The 17647-nt window shown below is 53.9% G+C and overlaps 1 protein-coding gene and 1 long non-coding RNA gene across 5 annotated transcripts in view; both read left to right on the top strand.

Moving 5' to 3' along the window:
• The window catches only part of MGLL (monoglyceride lipase), a 106028-nt gene that overhangs the window by 83620 nt on the left and 4761 nt on the right, over window positions 1-17647 (top strand). For 2 of the 4 annotated variants that reach the window (XM_084766166.1, XM_084766165.1), the window contains exons 4-8: window positions 326-462; window positions 1592-1702; window positions 6318-6431; window positions 11588-11677; window positions 16774-16989. In XM_084766166.1, coding sequence (XP_084622292.1) covers window positions 326-462; window positions 1592-1702; window positions 6318-6431; window positions 11588-11677; window positions 16774-16989 — 668 coding nt within the window. The remainder of the gene's footprint in view (window positions 1-325; window positions 463-1591; window positions 1703-6317; window positions 6432-11587; window positions 11678-16773; window positions 16990-17647) is intronic. The other 2 variants (XM_084766167.1, XM_084766168.1) reach the window with 2 other exon arrangements.
• On the top strand, window positions 6443-11587 carry LOC311588489. Its single transcript, XR_014776221.1, has 2 exons — window positions 6443-10524; window positions 10574-11587. It is a non-coding gene; the product is annotated as an uncharacterized lncRNA (long non-coding RNA).

Below are 17647 nucleotides of genomic sequence, written 5' to 3'. Positions count from 1 at the left end.
TGTGATCTTCTCCTAATGCTGTAGAGAGGAGACAGAACGCACCTGGTCAAAGGGCACCAGTGAGGCAGGCCCAGCTCGAAGTAGCAGGGAGCTGGGGACCCCAGGAGAATAGCTGAGCCTCACTAAGGCTTACTTACTCTGGGTGCCTCCTGCCCCTTCCTTCTTCCTTGGGAAACTGCCTAGAAGGAGAGGTGTTGGCTGGGGTACGAGGCAAAGTCCCTTAAGCTCTCTATGCCTAAAGGGGAGGAGTGATTGGACAGGGTTAAGTGTGATGCACGCGGGGCTCCCAGGGTGACCCTGAAACTCTCTTCCTGTTTCTTTCCAGTTGGCCATGGGCAGAGTGAGGGAGAGAGGATGGTGGTATCGGACTTCCACGTTTATGTCAGAGATGTGCTGCAGCACGTGGACGCCGTCCAGAAGGACCACCCAGACGTCCCCATCTTCCTCCTGGGCCACTCCATGGTAAGCAGGCCACAAAGAGAAGTTTGGAGCAAGCCTGGTCCCCAGAAGGCCACCTGACTTCCTGCCCCTCTACCCTCTGGCCTCTGCCTGGGTGGGTGTCCTTTCCACAGCCCCGTGGCGTCCTCTGCACTGCCAGCACTTAGGAGAGGAACTAGGTCCCAGACAGAGTTCATTCAGGGCTGGCGGGATGGCGGTGAGCGGCAGGCTCTCAGGAGACAGTCCTGAAGCCTTCGAGTCCCTTTCCCTTTGAGAACACTGAGTGCCAAGAACTAGCTTACTTTAACCTCAGATGACCACGCCCCCCCCAACCTCAGATGACCACGCCCCCCCCCAACCTCAGATGACCACGCCCCCCCCAGCAGCCCCAGGCCGTTCCTTCCCGCAGGAAAGCTAGCAGAGGCCTGAGAACTGCTTAGGCCTGGGATTACTCCACAGGGCACCTGCTCACTGCCTGGCTCTGCCTTTACATCTCTTACCTGCCCAGCCCCTGTACCTTGCTGGGCTTTAAACAGACAAGACTGCCCCTGCTCCATCCACATATTTGTATTGGAATCATTACTCAACCATATATATATATATCTCCACCTTTTACTGTAATTGGACTCTCCCTATGAAAGGAAACAACTCTAATGACGCTTGTCAGAACAGATGAATTGTGGGCCTACTGGCTTTGGGCTTGAGCCTAGAAGGCAATGTGTTACATTTGTGGCCCGCAGGCAGGAGCCTTCTTTGTGTCTGTCTGAAATGTCTGCCCTTAGACAATCCAGAGAAGAAGAACGTGAGGTGAAAGCATTCACTGAGCCGGGCACAGGGGGTTCTCTCCTGTAATCCCAGCACTCAGGAGGCTGAGGCAGGAGGATTATCCTGAATCCCTGGCCATCCTGGCCTATGGAGTGATACTCTGTCTCAAAAGAGAATGAAAAAGGGGAAGGGAAAGAAAGAGAAGGAAGTGAGGGAGGAAGCGGGGAGAGGAAAGGAGAAAAGGGAGGAAGTACAGAAGGAAAGGAGTGACCTGCCAGCAGATGGAGTCTGTTCCAGGCCCCTCTTGGCCTCTTGGCCAGCATGGAAACGGGAAAGGGAACCCGGTCAGCTCAGAGGCTGCCGCCACTCTGTCCATCTTGCCTTGCAGGGCGGCGCCATCTCCATCCTAGCGGCTGCAGAAAGACCAACCCACTTCTCTGGCATGGTCCTGATTTCACCTCTGGTTCTTACCAGTCCAGAGTCTGCATCAGCTCTCAAGGTAGGAGGGCACAGCAGTCTGTGTGCGCCAGAAGCTTCTGCAGCATGATCTATTCCCCTTACAGCCAGAGTCTGTGCCAAGGGGCCCGCTGCCGTGCTTGGACTTCAGACACTATTGTGTGAAGTTTGTCGTCAACTCGTCCCCCAGGGCTCCCAATTCTGAAGTCAGGTGTGTCTTTCCCCTAAACACAGAGGAGGAAAAAAAAAAGCCTTCCTGTTTGCACATGCTGTGCCGGCCAAAGTTAAGGGGAGGAAAGGTTACAGGCATTCTCTAGCTGGCAAAGTCACGCCTGCTGACAAGCCCCACGCAACAAGCGTGAGCTGCTGTCCCCGAATGTTTGCCAGCCTCAGCAGAAAGCAAACTCAGAGTGGAGCTGCAGCTGAGGATCCTGCTCCCGGCAGCCCCATTCTGCCCCTGAGCCCTTCCAGCCTTGACTGTCAGATGCATCGTTTTGCATTGTGGGTAATAATGTGCCGTGCGATCAGTTGTTGTTGCTAGTGATCTGCTGTTGTTGCCAGAGCTTTTGAGTCCCCATGACAAGGTGAACAAGGTATTAGGGCACCTAGAACTGCATCTACCCTTACCCCAAGGAAGGAGCCAACGCCAGTTTCCCTGAGAGACTAGTGATGTGTCTGTCCTGAGGAGTGCCCCAGCTCTGGCAGCGGCTACTGTGGCCTGAGCCAGCTCTCAGGATGCTTGGAGGGGAGTGAAGGTGAGGTGGTGTGTCCTGGGTCCAGGGACACTGGACAGCCTGTACGCTCACCAGCAAATGACAACAGGGGGTTGTTTAAATACCAGCGTGGCCTGTCATGCCCCTATGTCTCGGGGCCCACTCAGTGGAACCTGATATTTGTCTGTGGTCCCCAGGCAGCACGTAAGGCACCGAGTACAGTGGCATCGTGGAAAAGCGCAAAGGGTATGGCCTTCTCCACATCCGCGCTGCCCTGGTGACTGATTCTGTGAGGCAAGGCCAAGTTAGTCCAAGGCTCTTTTCCAAAGAGAGCAAGTAAGACAGAGGTTAGAGGAAAAAGGCTGTACCATGTTCCATGGTTCCCTCCTGGAGACTTGTGTCCAGTGCGTTGGGGAGTTTCCAACTGTGTCAGGAGTTGCCAAGTGGGAGCTGCGTTCACCCACACAGTCCCAGAGTAGGGTAAAGGCAACACCGGTGTGCTGGGGGTGGGGACACTGAGGCCTAGGAAGAGGGAAATCAGCCCTAGAGTGGTGGATGTGAGCCCCAGTGGGGCTGCCCTTCACAGAGAAGAGAGTGGATGTTTTCCCCTCAGAGAAAGCTCACAGAGCCTTTTAGATAAAGTGCACTATAGCAGCTGTGCCCAGAGGAGGGCCTCCGAGGTTTCCTCCTAGGGTCCCGTGGGGCTCCATCTAGGACCAGCAGTGGCCAGACTTTCTAGGGCTGGTGACCTTTCAGGCCTGGTACTAATAGATCACCTTGTCAAATCAGGAGCCGGGGTCTCTAGGGGGGACATGGGTCTCCTCTGATTAACCAAAACAAATTAGATTTCCCTTGGCCTGGTGAGGGCTAGCCCCACCCACCCGACGTCTGTTCTGCCTCCAGGCTTCAGCCAGGGTTGTCTTAAACTGGCACCGTCAAAATGTGATTCCTCGGTTCACCTGCAGGGGGCATGTGGCTGCTCTCCACATAGGTCCTAGTATTCAGGCAGGCTCCCTGGGACAGGATTGCAGCATCTTTTTACCCCCAGGTATAATTTTAAATATTAGTATAATTCATAGAGTTCAAAAGCAGTTGCTCGCTGCTTGCTGTCTCTTCCCTTCCTGGGCTCCGGAATATGAAGTGGAGGTGCGGTTCACAGGAAGGCACTGCGGGGGTCGGAGGCTTTAGCGTTGAAGGGTGCAGTGGATGTCTGCATGGACCCCTGAGCTCATTTAATGGGGCCGGCATGCCGCTTGGTGGTGGGGACTGCCCCCCCCCCCCCGTACATGGCTGTGGGACCCATTCAGTGGAAGCCAACACGGGAAGAGGGTTCGTGTGTCACCCTAGCCTCAGCTGGTCCCCGGGTAGTGTGCACGTCACCCTTCATATGATGTGGGCGTGCGGAGGGTGACCACCTCACCCCTGGGACGGGAGGCTGCTCACTTACCAACAACTTCCCACCATGGGCTTTTTACACCGAGGAGGCTCTGTTTCGGACAAGCTGGGATATATTTAGCCCCGGGGAAGAGGCTGAAGACAAAGACAGCAGTGCCGGCACTCTGTGCTGAGCAAGTGGTTTCACAGGGAAACAGCAGACATTTACAGATGAATGCTGCAGAGAACCGGGCCTCTGCAGCTCACCAGCTCTGGCTGCCGCCTCGAACAGTCTTACACGCCTTCTAGGAGCCCTTCTTTTTCTAGGAGCCTCAAGGAAGGCAAAAGTCCTGGGCAGGGCTGGGCTAGGGGTGCCAGGATTGCATCAGTGGGAGCCATCTCCCTGCTTGAGGTCCCCGGGGGGCTACCTCCAAGAGAGCCGTCTCACAGAGGGTACTGTTTTCTCCCACCACCACCACCTGCAAGGGCAGGAAATGACTCCCAATTTGCAGGCCAGGAAATGAGGCTATTGTCTTCCTCAAGGTCTGCTTGAGCCAGTGAGCCCCTTTCACCCTAAAACATGCCCAAGGCCAGCTTCCTGTGACCAGACCCTACTTCCCATCTGAGCACCCCAAGCCTGTTTTTGTCATTGGACCCCAGTGGGCCGGAAGGGACATGGAGTTGGGGGGACTGCAGGTGAAGGGCCTTGCATGGGCCAGTGAGGCAGCCACCATAAGCTGTAGGCGTGACTTCCTCTCACTCCTACAGGGCACCGTGGAGTTATCAGAGCATGCTCTGAGCCACTGGAAAAGCACAAGATGTCTCTATTGCACAACTGAGTAGAGAGACGCATGTTTACCCAGGACAATCTAAAGTTGCCAGACCCATCCCCGTGGCCTTCTGAATGCAGGACAGCTTTCGGGGACCACATTAGAATGAAGGGGGCAGCAGTTACCTCTCACGGCAAGTTCTTCTGGCAGGAGCTTAAAAATGATCAGAGGAGCTATTAAGACCTTTCAGATCAATAAAGGCATTTATGCACGTCTCGACTGTTTACAGTGATGGGCACTGCAGTTGATTCAGAACTGTCCCCAGGGTGTGACAGGGTCTCAGGACATCTCTCCTCATCCAGGCCTTGCTCATCAGGAGAGCAGCCACAGGCGTGGACGAAGTACTCGCCTTTATGGGGCTGCACCATGGGTTGCGGGGCTTCATCCACCAAGCCAGTCATGGGGGCTCACACTTGCCATCCCTGTGCTCCAAAAGTGGAGACAGAGGGTGGTAAGTTCAAGGCTAACCTGGGCTACCTTGTGAATTTCTGCATCAAAAGCAACAGCACCACACAAGTCCTAGGTCGCACACTTCTCAGGTCTCCACTAGGGGTGTTCCTTGCTTCTTGTCCAGTTGACCAGCAAGGACCAAAGGACTAGCCCTGCAGGGGTCAGTCTTGGGAAACACCCCAGGAAGCCTTGAGGGGGGACGTTTTTTGTTTTGTTTTGGTTTGGTTTTTTTGAGACAGGGTTTCTCTGTGTTGCCTTGGCTGTCCTAGACTTGCTTTGTAGACCAGGCTGGCCTTGAACTCACAGCGATCCGCCTGCCTCTGCCTCCCAAATACTGGGATTAAAGGCGTGAGCCACCACACCCGGCTTGAAGGGGGATTTTATTATCCCCATTTGGGAAAAAGTGAATAACAGGTTACCCTGTGATGCAGACATTACCACTTCTGGGAACTTAACCAAAGGAATCTAAGTCAGCTTACCACAGAGACATCTGCACACCCAGGTTCACCACAGTAATAGTCACAGTGTCCAAAATACGGAACCAGCCAAGATGCTCAGCCCCAGATGACTGGATAAAGGAGAGGTGGTGTGTGCACACAGTGGAATTTTACTCAGCCACAAAGAACAAAACTGTATCACTGGCAGGAAAGCGAATGGAACTGGAAATCATTATGTGAGACAAAATAAGCCAGTCCCAGAAAGACAAAGGTCACATTTCCTCTCATATGTGAGACCTGCCTCACACACATACCACCATACACACCTTCGCACGCGCACACACACATTCACACGCACACATATAACACACAGATACTCGTGCATGCATAAGCACACATGTACACACATACATGCATGCACATAGGCATGCATACACATACACAGATAGGCGTATACACCCATACACATGTGTATATGCATGCACGCACGCGCGCGCGCACACACACACACACACACAGTGTGAAAGTAGAAAGGGCACTATTTGAAAAAAAGGAATGGGCTCAGCAGGAAAGGGGAGGGGGAAGCAGGAGAGAAGAATGACAGAAATGTAGGCAAAATAGTAAGCGTGAATAAATTGTCTGTGACACCCAGTGTGTTGTGTAATGGCTGTATGCTAATATATTGTTTATAGTAATATATTATACATAATCTTTTATTAGCAATAAAAGGTGCTAAAGAGACTGTCTCAAGAATTCAACCCAGAGCCTTCACCCAAGTTGGCCAGACTGGCTCTGGCTTGCTTGTTGGGGTGGTGGAGAAGGCGGGTGGTCCATAGTCTCCTCTTCCTGAGCAGGGGCCCCACAGCTGTCTCCACACCCTGCAGGAAAGCTTCAAATTCCAGGCGAGCCCCGTTGAGCTGGCGGCCGTAGTGATGAAGGCTTGGATCCCATCTGCCTTCTACCTGTGGGTGAGCACAACCCCACCGTCTATCTCCTGGAAGAATCTGGAGCATGGTCTGCTACTGTGGTGGAGGCTTAGGGACATGATGGCACCCGCTTCTAGGAACCGTCTGGCAACCTTGACCCCTGGCTCCTCCAGTTGTGGATCTGCTGTGCTGTCTTCTTTTTCTATGCCGCTTCAGCAAGCAAGCGCGCACGCGCGCGCGCGCGCGCACACACACACACACACACACACACACACACACACACACATCCTTTATCCACTGCAGAAGACATTCTCCTCCCATCCTCCATCCCTGCCTCATGCAGTCATCTAGCTTTTTTAAAGGGCCTCTTGTACACGCTTGATGCCTTGCCTCTCGGGAACAGATCTCTACCTGCCTCAATTTGTTGGTGGAAGCAGATACTAAAAGTGCCATGAAACTGTTGTTGTCCAAAGATGTTCTCCCCTCTGCATGGGCCCTGCTAGAAATGCTTCTTAGAGCTTACCATGCAGGGTTTAGAAAGCTGGTGATGAGAGAGCCAGGCAAGCATCTGAGCCCGTCCAGCAGCCGGCTTTGCAGTCTGACTCCTATTCCACCTGCGCACTGAGGTCAGTGAGGAGCTTTCGGGCGGGCTCTGCAGGGCCCCACCTCAGGCTAGGGAGGTCAGGGATCTGGGAGTGGCCCAGGTATCTGTGGACAGTGGACTGCCAGGTCCTCAGACACCACCCACCTTGGTTTCTTTTCCTGTTGCTGTGGTAAAATATCCTGACAAAAGCAACTTAAGAAAAGAGTGTTTTGCTCTCGGCTCCAGGTTATACTATCTATGGTATGTATGGGAAAGACACAACAGCAGGAATATGAGGGAGCTGGTTACACTGCATCCATCTGTAGCCCGGAGAGCATCCAGTGAATGCTTGCTCGGTGGTGCCCGACAGTGCAGTCCAGGATCCTAGAAAGAGGACGACCTCACCCACAGCACACGGGGCTTCCCTTCTCAATTATAACAACCAAGACACCCCTAGGGGTCCATCTCATAGGCTGACAGCTAACACTATCATATCACTGCCATATTCGAATGCCTCTCTCATAGTTTTCCGCTCCACGCTTGTCCAGGAATGGGGCATCTGCCCTGAGCATCGCCAGTCTCTCTCCAGGCTTGGCTTGTACCCAGATCTCCCACAGCCACCAATGTACTGAGACCCTCCTGTTTTCTGGGTGGCATCCATCCCGTGGGGCAGACCCTGACAAAAGGCTGCATCCCTGCAGGCGATGGCCCTCATCCATGTCTGTGAGTGGGCAGCTAGTCCTGTTGCTAGGACACCAGCATCTTCATCTACACAGACAGCACTGGACATTCATTGTTAGGTGGGAGGTGCTTAGCGGTACACCCACACACACACACCCTGAGTGGGGGGCAGCAGGAGCTACTGCATTTGAGCCTGGCTACTATGGCACCACCTCCCCCATCCTGGTGTGTTCCCACCACACCTCCCCACTGGGCTTTAGCCTGCTGGGGATCCAAAGTGGCCACCAGGACACAGCCTCCATACTGGAAAGGGAGGTGAGACCACAGCCCCACTGTTCATCATCTTGGGGGAAGGGGGATGCAGAGCAGCCTGTTTTGAAAAGCAACATATCTCAGGGAATAGTGACCTCTCCCTCAACCCTCCCCCTCACCCCCCAGATTTCTTTTAAAGCTTCCTTTAGCTGCCCAAGTATTCCTCGTTAATGGAGGAAGAAGACTGCTGACTGGCAGGAGGGTAGAGTTGTTTTCACAGTACCTCTCCCCTGGAGGCAGATTCCCTGGCACCAGAGCTCCCCTCCTCTGCGGGCTGGGCTGCTGGGGAACTCCAGCCATCCATCCTTGTCTCCCTCTTGAATCTCAGTGACTGCTTGAGAGCCTGGGGCGGAGGCCTCAGCACCTTGGGGCATCAATGCTTTGGCTTTTTTGCGGCCAGCAGGGTCTGTGTGTCTCTGTGCAATGAGCAGTCCTGAATAAGACCGCACTAGCCCAGGGTCACATGGAATCGGATGACACATGGCATGAGAGGGACCTGGTGATGGGTCCGTTGACGTGGAAAAGGTACTCTGCGGTCTTCCTCTGCTGGGCGGCCAGTGCTGAGGCAGTCTCTGCTTCTCTGCTTTGCTGTCCCTCTTCGCTGACCCTATCTCCCTGCCCCTCCATGAATGAAGCTAAGAGCACTGATCTGTACCACAAATAGTCAACCATGACATCCGCGAGTGCTCCCTGCAGCGACCCAGTGGACGATCAGCCGATCTATCAATTGATCCATCCCTTCTGCTGGAAGGGTTTTGCAGTGAGTCGCCAGCTGTTCCCTAGCTTGTGGCTGTGTCATTGAGGGTGGGCAACAAGTCAGCTGGATCAGGCAGAAGGGGTCAGTGCCTGGGACAGCGGCAGAAACACACCTGTCCGCTTGCTGCCTGGGACCTTGCTGCACCCTCTGAGAGTAGTGGCGATAGCGTGAGACGACCATGAGGCCTCACATGGCTTCAGGGAGGAGCTGGGGCAGAAGTCATGGAGATCAGCGCGGTGTCTAGAAGTCAGTTCTGTGAAACTTCACGACATGTGACGATTTCCCCATAGCAATGCTGCCGCTGGACTCTACCCCATGGCAGTGGGCAGCCCCCTTGCTGTAGTCTGAGGCCAGCGATGGCCACAGGGCTGCAGCCCGCAGCTCATGTGCACATAACTTGCTGTTTTCCTGCTTCGTCCTTAGATTTTGTAACTTTTGAAAGCACAGCTCCCGACTCCAGAACACAGGAGAAATCCCCCGCCTCTTGGATTTCACAGATGCTTCCTTTAAGTGTTTGTCAGCATTCCCAGATCCCAAGCCCTTCTCTTTTTGTATGTGTGCTGAGCTGCTGCATAAAACTTAGCTCTTAACACACACACACACACGCACATGCACACGCACACGCACACACACACAGAGAGAGAGAGAGAGAGAGAGAGAGATACTCACACAGAGATACAGAGAGAGCAACACACACACACACACACACACACACACACACACACATGCACACCCATGCACAACTCATCCACCCCAGGTGGCTTCACAGAGTGTAACCTGTTGGCAACCCACACAGTGGGTTCAGATGGAGTCCTCTTATGTCTACACGGAGCCCAGGGCTCTGGCACTCTGACACAACCGCAGCAGCAGCAACCAACACCAATGAGCTTTCTCTGCCCGGATGCCAACATGCATTCAGAGTGAACAGGCTAAGATGTTCTCTGAGGTAGGAGTTTCCCACCGTGCCCTCTGGGGACAAGCAGATGATGAGTCGGTACTCAGAGAACATTCATTCCAACACGATGTCTTTAGGGTCAAAGCAGGCCTTACTCTGCCTGGTCCTTGTTGGCTGACTCTGAGTACAGAAGAGGCTAAGGAGCCTGGGGTAGGCCTGGCTACAGCATCATCCAGACAACATCAGGGGCTGCTGTGGTCATCAGAAGGAAGACCAGAGCTCTTGGGTACTAACATGGAGAGACACAGAAGGGAGACACAGAAAGCGGGGGACAGGTAGTCCAAGCCATAGGACCAAAAGGACAAATGTGTCTTCACTTAGGCCTGGTGACTGCAGGGAAGCCAAGCTTCTATTGTCCCAATATCCCAAGGTCCCAAAAAAAAGTTTGGGAATGCTGGATGAAGGTTAAGCCCTACTCACAGGATCTAGTAGACATCAATAGACAGGCTGCTGATCACAGAGGCCCAACTAGAAAGAGGCCATCTACAAAGAGAGAACCTAACACAGAGGCCACCTAACACAGAGGCCACCTAGCACAGAGGCCACCTAGCACATAGGTCCACCTAGCACAGAGGCCATCTAGCACAGAGGCCGCCTAACACAGAGGTCACCTAGCACAGTGGTCACCTAACACAGAGGCCACCTAACACAGAGGCCACCTAACACAGAGGCCACCTAACACAGAGGTCACCTAACACAGAGGCCACCTAACACAGAGGTCCACCTAACACAGAGGCCGCCTAACACAGAGGTCACCTAGCACAGTGGTCACCTAACACAGAGGTCACCTAACACAGTGGTCACCTAACACAGAGGTCACCTAACACAGAGGCCACCTAACACAGAGGTCCACCTAACACAGAGGTCACCTAACACAGAGGCCACCTAACACAGAGGTCACCTAACACAGAGGCCACCTAACACAGAGGTCCACCTAACACAGAGGTTCACCTAACACAGAGGTCCACCTAACACAGAGGTCCATCTTGCATAGAGGCCCCTCCGTGCCACAAGCAATTTACCCACCATCAAGGGACCAATCTGTGTGCCAAGACACGCCCTAAGGACTGACCCTTCACTAAGGGTACCCATGGCTCTAATTTCAGCATTTCACAGCTCACTTTTGAAATAGCTTCTTTCTCCCCAAGTGCCTGCACTCATTGCAGACTTGAAATTAAACAGCCTCTCTCAGAAGGCAAATGTGTAAGACTGGGTCTTCTGCCTTCCTGGGAATATCAGAGCTTTGCTGGGACTATCTGAGATGCAAATGTGGGGCCTGGGCTGAGACCCAATTCAAGTTCACCTTCCGTAGGCTGTGTATAGTATCCCAGGCTTTTTCACAGTGTTATAAACCTTCCCTGTGGCCCATTTGGGGAAATGACAGGGTTCCCACCGGCAGCTGTGCCAACAGAGCTCAGTGCTGAGGCCCCAGCCTGTGTTCCTGGCTCACGGGGCTGGGAGTCAGGCAGCGGGTCTCCTTCCCTCTGCCACAGGACTTGCTGCTGAGGCTGGTGACGGGTTCTTTCCCATGGGGTAGATCACAGCATGCAAGAGGTTCTCTCTGATCCAAGCCGCCCTGTTTCCCTTGCTGGCTGGCAGCTGGTCCAATGATTGGGGACTCTGCTGTGTCATCTTGGTGCCTTGGGGAAGGGGCACATCCCAGGGTGCAGCTTCATCAGTGGCTCCCGGGAGCCATTCACAATTACATCTGAGGTGTGGTTGTATCTGCACAGAATCCAGAGCGAGAACACAGCCCTGGCGGTGGTACCAGCAGGAGTGGCATCCTGGAGTCCCAGGTCTCAGGGCTGCTGCTCTCAGCTTGGGTCGGCTCCCTGCCCAGGCTGTACGCTAGCCCCTCCAACATGGATGGCTTGCACTCATGACTCTGATTTTTTTGCCTCCCTGCCCAGGTCCTTGCTGCCAAAGTGCTCAATCTTGTCCTACCAAACTTGACCTTGGGCCACATCGACACCACCTCGCTGTCTCGGAACAAGACGGAGGTGAGTGTGGGTGGACAAAGGGCTGTGTGGGGTCCAGTGAGATATGACCTTAGTCTCCTCCTCACTCTGATGCCCTTTCTTTGAGTGATGGGGCGATGGGAGCACAGGGGAGGCACTTTTGTCCTTTCCTTAGGGGTTAGGGAAGGTGGAGAGTCTGAGCTCCACTCCAGACAACCAAAGAGCTTGACGGAGGACATGCTGCAAGGTTAGTCAGGGCTCCCTGGTTCCAAGTGACAGAAACCCAAGTCACAGAGATGTAAGGGGCCAGAGGGATGGCCCGGCAGTTACTAGAGCTTCCTGCTCTTGTCAAGGGCCCCAGTTAGGTTCCCAGCCCACACCAGTGGCTCACAACTGCCTGTAACTCCAACCCCAGAGGATTTAACACCCTCTTCTGGCCTCCAGAAGTGTGCGTGCACATTACATAAAAATACAAAATAAATTAAGGGATTTAAGCACACGAGGGTGTTTATTGGTACCAGGAAATAAAGGCTTCAGGCACAGCTGGGTCAGGGATCAAAAATCTCTGTAAGAACCTGCCCTTTTTCTCTCTCTCCCTGACCAGCACCTCTGCTTGGTTTTATCCCCACCCAGGATTTCCCCAAGTAAAGGCAAAGAAGCCACTACACTAGCCTTACCACCTGAGTAGCACAGTGCCACTCCCTTAGACATCCCAGGCTGTCAGTGTGTCCAGGAAGTGGGTAGGGCTAGCCCCACCTAGACTCTGGGCTGAGAGAAAGGAAGACAGGTTCCTGGATCCTGGATTGCGGTGACAGGAAGGACAGACAATCTCTATAAGGGGAAGACCTGCCTGGGGTTGCCACTGCTGGGCTAGCCTGAGAACTAGCTGGGAGGTCCCACATGCTGAGTGTGAGTGAGCCTGAAAACCTGAAGGCCTGAAGCGACAACCGTGACATGTGGCAGATGCCAGAATTATCAATTGCTTTGCCAACTCTTCCGCCCCAGTGTCCCAAAGACCCTGTTCTCCTGCTGGGGGGAGGAGGCGGGGGCGGCAGGCAGGACCCTGACAACCCGATGGCCTGGCCTGCTTTCCTGGGCAGTCAGTCTGGCCTCCTGGTCAGGTTCCATCCAGGGACACGTGTGGCAGTGGGGGTAGAGAATGCCTTTATCGGCTTGCAGGGGAGGTGGAAAGCCCCCAGCCTGCGGGGGGCCAGCTGTGTAAAAGGCCAATAGGAGGCTGGGGTGTAGCTCAGTGTGGAGAACTCCTCTCCCTGCAAGAAGCCCTGGGTTCTAGTCCCTCCCCAAAAAAATTTCAGGCCGTGGTGGCAGGAGTGAGGGTAGGGGGAGTGGGAGGGGCGGGGCGGTATTTCAGGAAGCCTGAGGGCCTCGGACCCAGGGCGCCATCCACCTTCCCTTAAACTTTTTTTTTTAATTGTTATTTATTATTATGTATACAGTGTTTTATCTGCCTGTACACCTGCATGGCAGAAGGGGGCATCAGACCACATTATAGATGGTGTGAGTCACCCTGTGGTTGCTGGGAATTGAACTCAGGACCTCTGAAAGAGCAGGCGGTGTTCTTATCCACTGAGCCATCTCTCCAGCCCCTTCCCTTAAACTTTTAATACAACTTTATTCTAAAACCTGTGGTGATTATCAAGCCCACACTCTGTGCCTAAGCTCTGTGTAGCCTTGACAGTCCTGAACTCACTTTGTAGACCAGGCTGGCCTCACACTCACAGCGATCCGCTTGCCTCTGCCTCCCGAGTGCTCGGGTTAAAGGCGTGCGCCACCACCGCCCGGCTAACTCTGTAGCTGGGCTAGTGGGGTGGGGCCTGGGGTTGGGGGGGGGAGGTTGGCAGCTTGTGTGGCGCTCTTAATCTTTCTGAATGTTTGACCAAAGACTCAGAAAGGCCAAAGGCAGCCAATAAAAGTCAGCTTTGGGTCTGGGCGAGCTCGACTTCACTGCCCCTGTGAGGAAGGTGAGACTCAGGGAGAGTCAGTGATCAGGGCTGCAGGTCAGGGGCAGCGCTGGGGGTGAGCTTGTGTGGTCCACAAGTCCGTGCTTGGGCCGGTGCCTCCTTCCACCTTCTAGATGGATCTCAAACCGTGCCCCCCCCCCCCGGCTGTGGTACAGTCCTCTAGACCATCCAACAACGTGAGTGCCACTTTATAACAACAGCCACCCCTGAGCCTTGTGCTCTGTGGAGCTTCCTGATGCTATGATCTTATCTCCACACCCCCCAGACACCCTTCTGTCTCCCTGGAACCTTGAGTCAGCTTGTGTTCGAAGTAATGGAAGCTTGGGCCAAAAGGAAGCAAACCACTCACCCAACAGCACAGTCAGTGAAGTCAGGATTTGACCCAGGTCCATGTCTGTGCCAAATGCACTTGACAGTAACATATTAGGAACAAAAATGTAGCTGTCAAAAAAAAAAATGTAGCTGTCAACACATGCGCGCCCACACACAGACACACACACACAGACACACACACACACACACACACACACAGCTCTCTTCTTAAAATCACTGTGAGGCACACGGCAGCTGTGAGAGCTACATAGACATTTCATGTGTCCATTTGCTCTGCTTCCCACAACAAGGAAGTCGCCCAGCCAGGCATTGGCCCTGTATAGCTACCATCACCCGGTCTGTGCTCCTCCCATCCTCAGCCCTGATGGCCATAAATATTTCCAAAATGCTAGCCAGGCTGACTCACGCCTAAAGCCCTGACTTCCACCCTCAGAGCCAGAGAGAGAGAGAGAGAGAGAGAGAGAGAGAGAGAAGGCCAAAGGATTTGAGGGAGGCCTCCCTCAGTTTCCCCTCATCGCACATACCTCCTGCTCCCTTTTTCTTTTTAAACTTAATTTCCTTCTGTGTCTCCCTCCCTCCTGTCGTGGCTACAGTTCCATCTGTGACCTGCCTTTGCTTAACACCACTGATGCTCCGTCCCCAGGAGGTGCCACTGTGTAAACAAAGTCTGTGTGACCAGGAAATAGAAACAAAGCCAAGAGTAGGAAGTGGTTGGGGCCATGAAGCAATTAAACCCAAGAGTAGACCCCTCAGGGACCTAGCATATTGGGATACTCCAGGGGGGCCAGGAAGGGTATGAATTGCAGACTTAGTGCCGCAGGTAGCTGGAGCCCCCAAGGCCGTCATCCCCAGAGCCTGGGGGAGAACAGCGTAGACGCAGCATGAACATATCCAGAAGCAGCAATATGGTGGCCAGGAGCTGGTTCCCTCCTCTGGCCCATGCCCTCTCAGAGTCAAGGCACCCTTCCTTTTGCCGAGCACTTTTAGGGGTGACCCTTGCCTTTGTAGTGTCTTTCACTCCTTAAAGAATAAAGCAAGCCCTTGACCCAAAGCACAGGGCAGCTTCTTAGGTAGCTTCTTATTGGCCAGGATGTGGACACACAACCACACCTAGCTGCAAGGGAGGCTGAGATGTGTGTACTCTTTGTCTGGGAGGTCCTGTACCCTGCCTAATACCAAGGGCTCTACAAGGAGAACAGGAGTTCAGGTACTAATACTAGTGGGCCACTAGACCTTTCAGTGCCTCAGTTACCTCTCCGGTATCATATGGATAATAAGAGCCTTGCATCCATGTGGGACACTGCACCTGTAGCATGAGCTCAGGTGACAACTGTTGTTTTGCTACATAACGCAGTCCTGAATGGTTCCTCCTGTACCAGGTTATGCCCAAGGTGGGTTTCCGATGGGATGGCACAACTGTTGCTGCCACTCTCACTATTGCCATCAAGACTTGGCCAACCCCAAGGTTTAAACCCAACCACTCTTAAGATGGCACCATATCTGCCCTCCAAGTAGGGCTCCCCGGAGACTCTGAAAGAAACAAATCTCTGGTGACCTGGTTCCATGGCTGCCTATCCTCACTTTCCCTGCACTGCTCTGTCAGACTGAAGCTCCCTCTCAGCCTGCTGAACAGATGGCCTGGCTCTGTGGGGTCCTCGCCAGCTCAGCTGCAGGAAGCATCTAATCCGTCCCGTGCAGCTCATCACAAATGGTCAGCTTGGCAGGGCTCAGTCCATGCCCAGCATGGGAAGGGATCCAGAGTGTCAGGGTGACTGCAGGACAGCCTGTCCCTTCTTACGAGGGTCTGGAGCTCTGTCCAGACCTGTGGAGGGAGGGGTGGCAGCAGAACTGGGTGAACTTAATCTAAGCTCAGAGACCCCTGCTCTTATCAGGCCCAGAAGCCCTCAGTTCCCCCCTCGCCTTGGTCTCAGTGTCTGGTCATCTGGTTGTCTCAAGCCTGCTCAGAGTCTTACTGTGGCGAGTAAGCCAAGGGCATCATGGCTTCCCACCTGCTCTTGGGGGCCTAAGAGACTTGTAGAGAAGGAGGGTCCCTGCTCCAGCCCGCGCTTTCCAGCCCTTCCGCCGGCATGTCCATCACCCACACAGGCAGGCAGAGTTGTGGGCTGAGAGGAGGAGGCAAGAAAACCCACTGTAACACACCTCAATGCCCTCAGAGCTGCTTGTGAGCCTGATGACCTGAGTAGATAACCCGCTGTTCCTGCATTTTGGTTTTTTTGGGTTTTGTTTGGTTGGGTTTTTTTGGGTTTTGGGGGGTTTTGTTTGTTTGTTTTTGGTTTTGGTTTTTGGTTTTTTTGTTCCTAACAAAGTCAGTCTGGCCTAGAACTCAAGCTCCTCTTGCTTTGACCCTCCCACCGTGCGTGGCTATGTTGCTGTTTATATTTGCAAAATCGCAACTTAGTGCTGGAAATTTTCTGCAGGCCTTTATGTAGACAGCCAGCCCTCCATATTCTTGGACTCGACTTAGGAGATTCCAAACAGCCATTTCTTTATCTGTTCTGCACAGTCCAGCATCTCTACAGCACTGACTTTGGCGTACATCGGATAAGCCTCTGGGGGTGACCGAGGCAACGGGGAAGGGTCCTACTCAAGGCACTATATGAAGGTACATAAGGTACCTCACATTTTGGGGGTCCTGGACCTGTTCCCCAATTGTGTGCTGAGCCAGAGCTGTGTGAGACATGCTTGGGTCTGGGTGCAACAGTTCAGACCCACGTTCTCAAGGGCGGGGGCACCACAACCCTTGGGCAGGCAGAAGAGCGCCCTCCCGGGAGCCCGCCAGCTGACGGAATCTCCTCCTCTCAGGTGGACCTGTACAACTCCGACCCACTCATCTGCCACGCGGGCGTGAAGGTGTGCTTTGGCATACAGCTGCTGAACGCTGTCTCGAGGGTGGAGCGTGCCATGCCCAGGCTGACACTGCCATTCCTGCTGCTGCAGGGGTCTGCTGACCGGCTGTGCGACAGCAAAGGTGCCTACCAGCTCATGGAGTCTTCCCGGAGTCAGGACAAGACACTCAAGGTGAGGGGTAGGAGGCCGTGACCCAAGAGATCTTGGCAGGGGAAGGGGGGGGCGCCGGTCAGACCAGCCTGGCTGAGAAGAAACATTGAGGGGTTTGAGGCAAGTGAACTTAATGACAACACATGGGTCCCCAGTCCATCGCTTCACAAAGAATGAAGCTCAACTGAGGAAGAGAATAATCGGACAGACACAGGAGACAAAGTGTTATGCAAGCTGCAGGGATACCTGCAGTGTCCCAGTGTCCTCTGCACCTGCCACAGCTGAAGGCCCACAGGTCCTGGGGCCTCCGGGACTATGGGGGCAGGGAGTGCAGGTTCTGGGGCACCTGGATGAGTCTGGTTTGCAAGGGCATCTGCAGGGCTTGGCCCTGCAGTGAGGACAGGCCACAACTTGATGATGAGGCATGTTTGACACAAGAAACAGAGTACCATCAAAAGGCTTTCAAGACTGATGGTGTTTAAGTCCAAATATGCATGTCCGTTTGTCCCACTGAACTATGAGGCACCCGGACTGAGGGGGTGAGGCCCTGCTGGATGCCAGTCAGACAACAGGCAACCCTGAAACTGAAACATCCCCACCCACCTGCCTACACTGTTAGGCTCCTAGACTGGGCAGGTGTGGGGGTACCACAGAATCTGGCCTGCATCCTCACTATGTT

The sequence above is a fragment of the Acomys minous genome (assembly GCF_964271855.1).
Source record: "Acomys minous genome assembly, chromosome: 17".
Taxonomy (NCBI): Eukaryota; Metazoa; Chordata; class Mammalia; order Rodentia; family Muridae; genus Acomys; species Acomys minous.
Note: the sequence above shows the minus strand (reverse complement) of the source record. Positions and strands in the feature narration are given on the sequence as shown.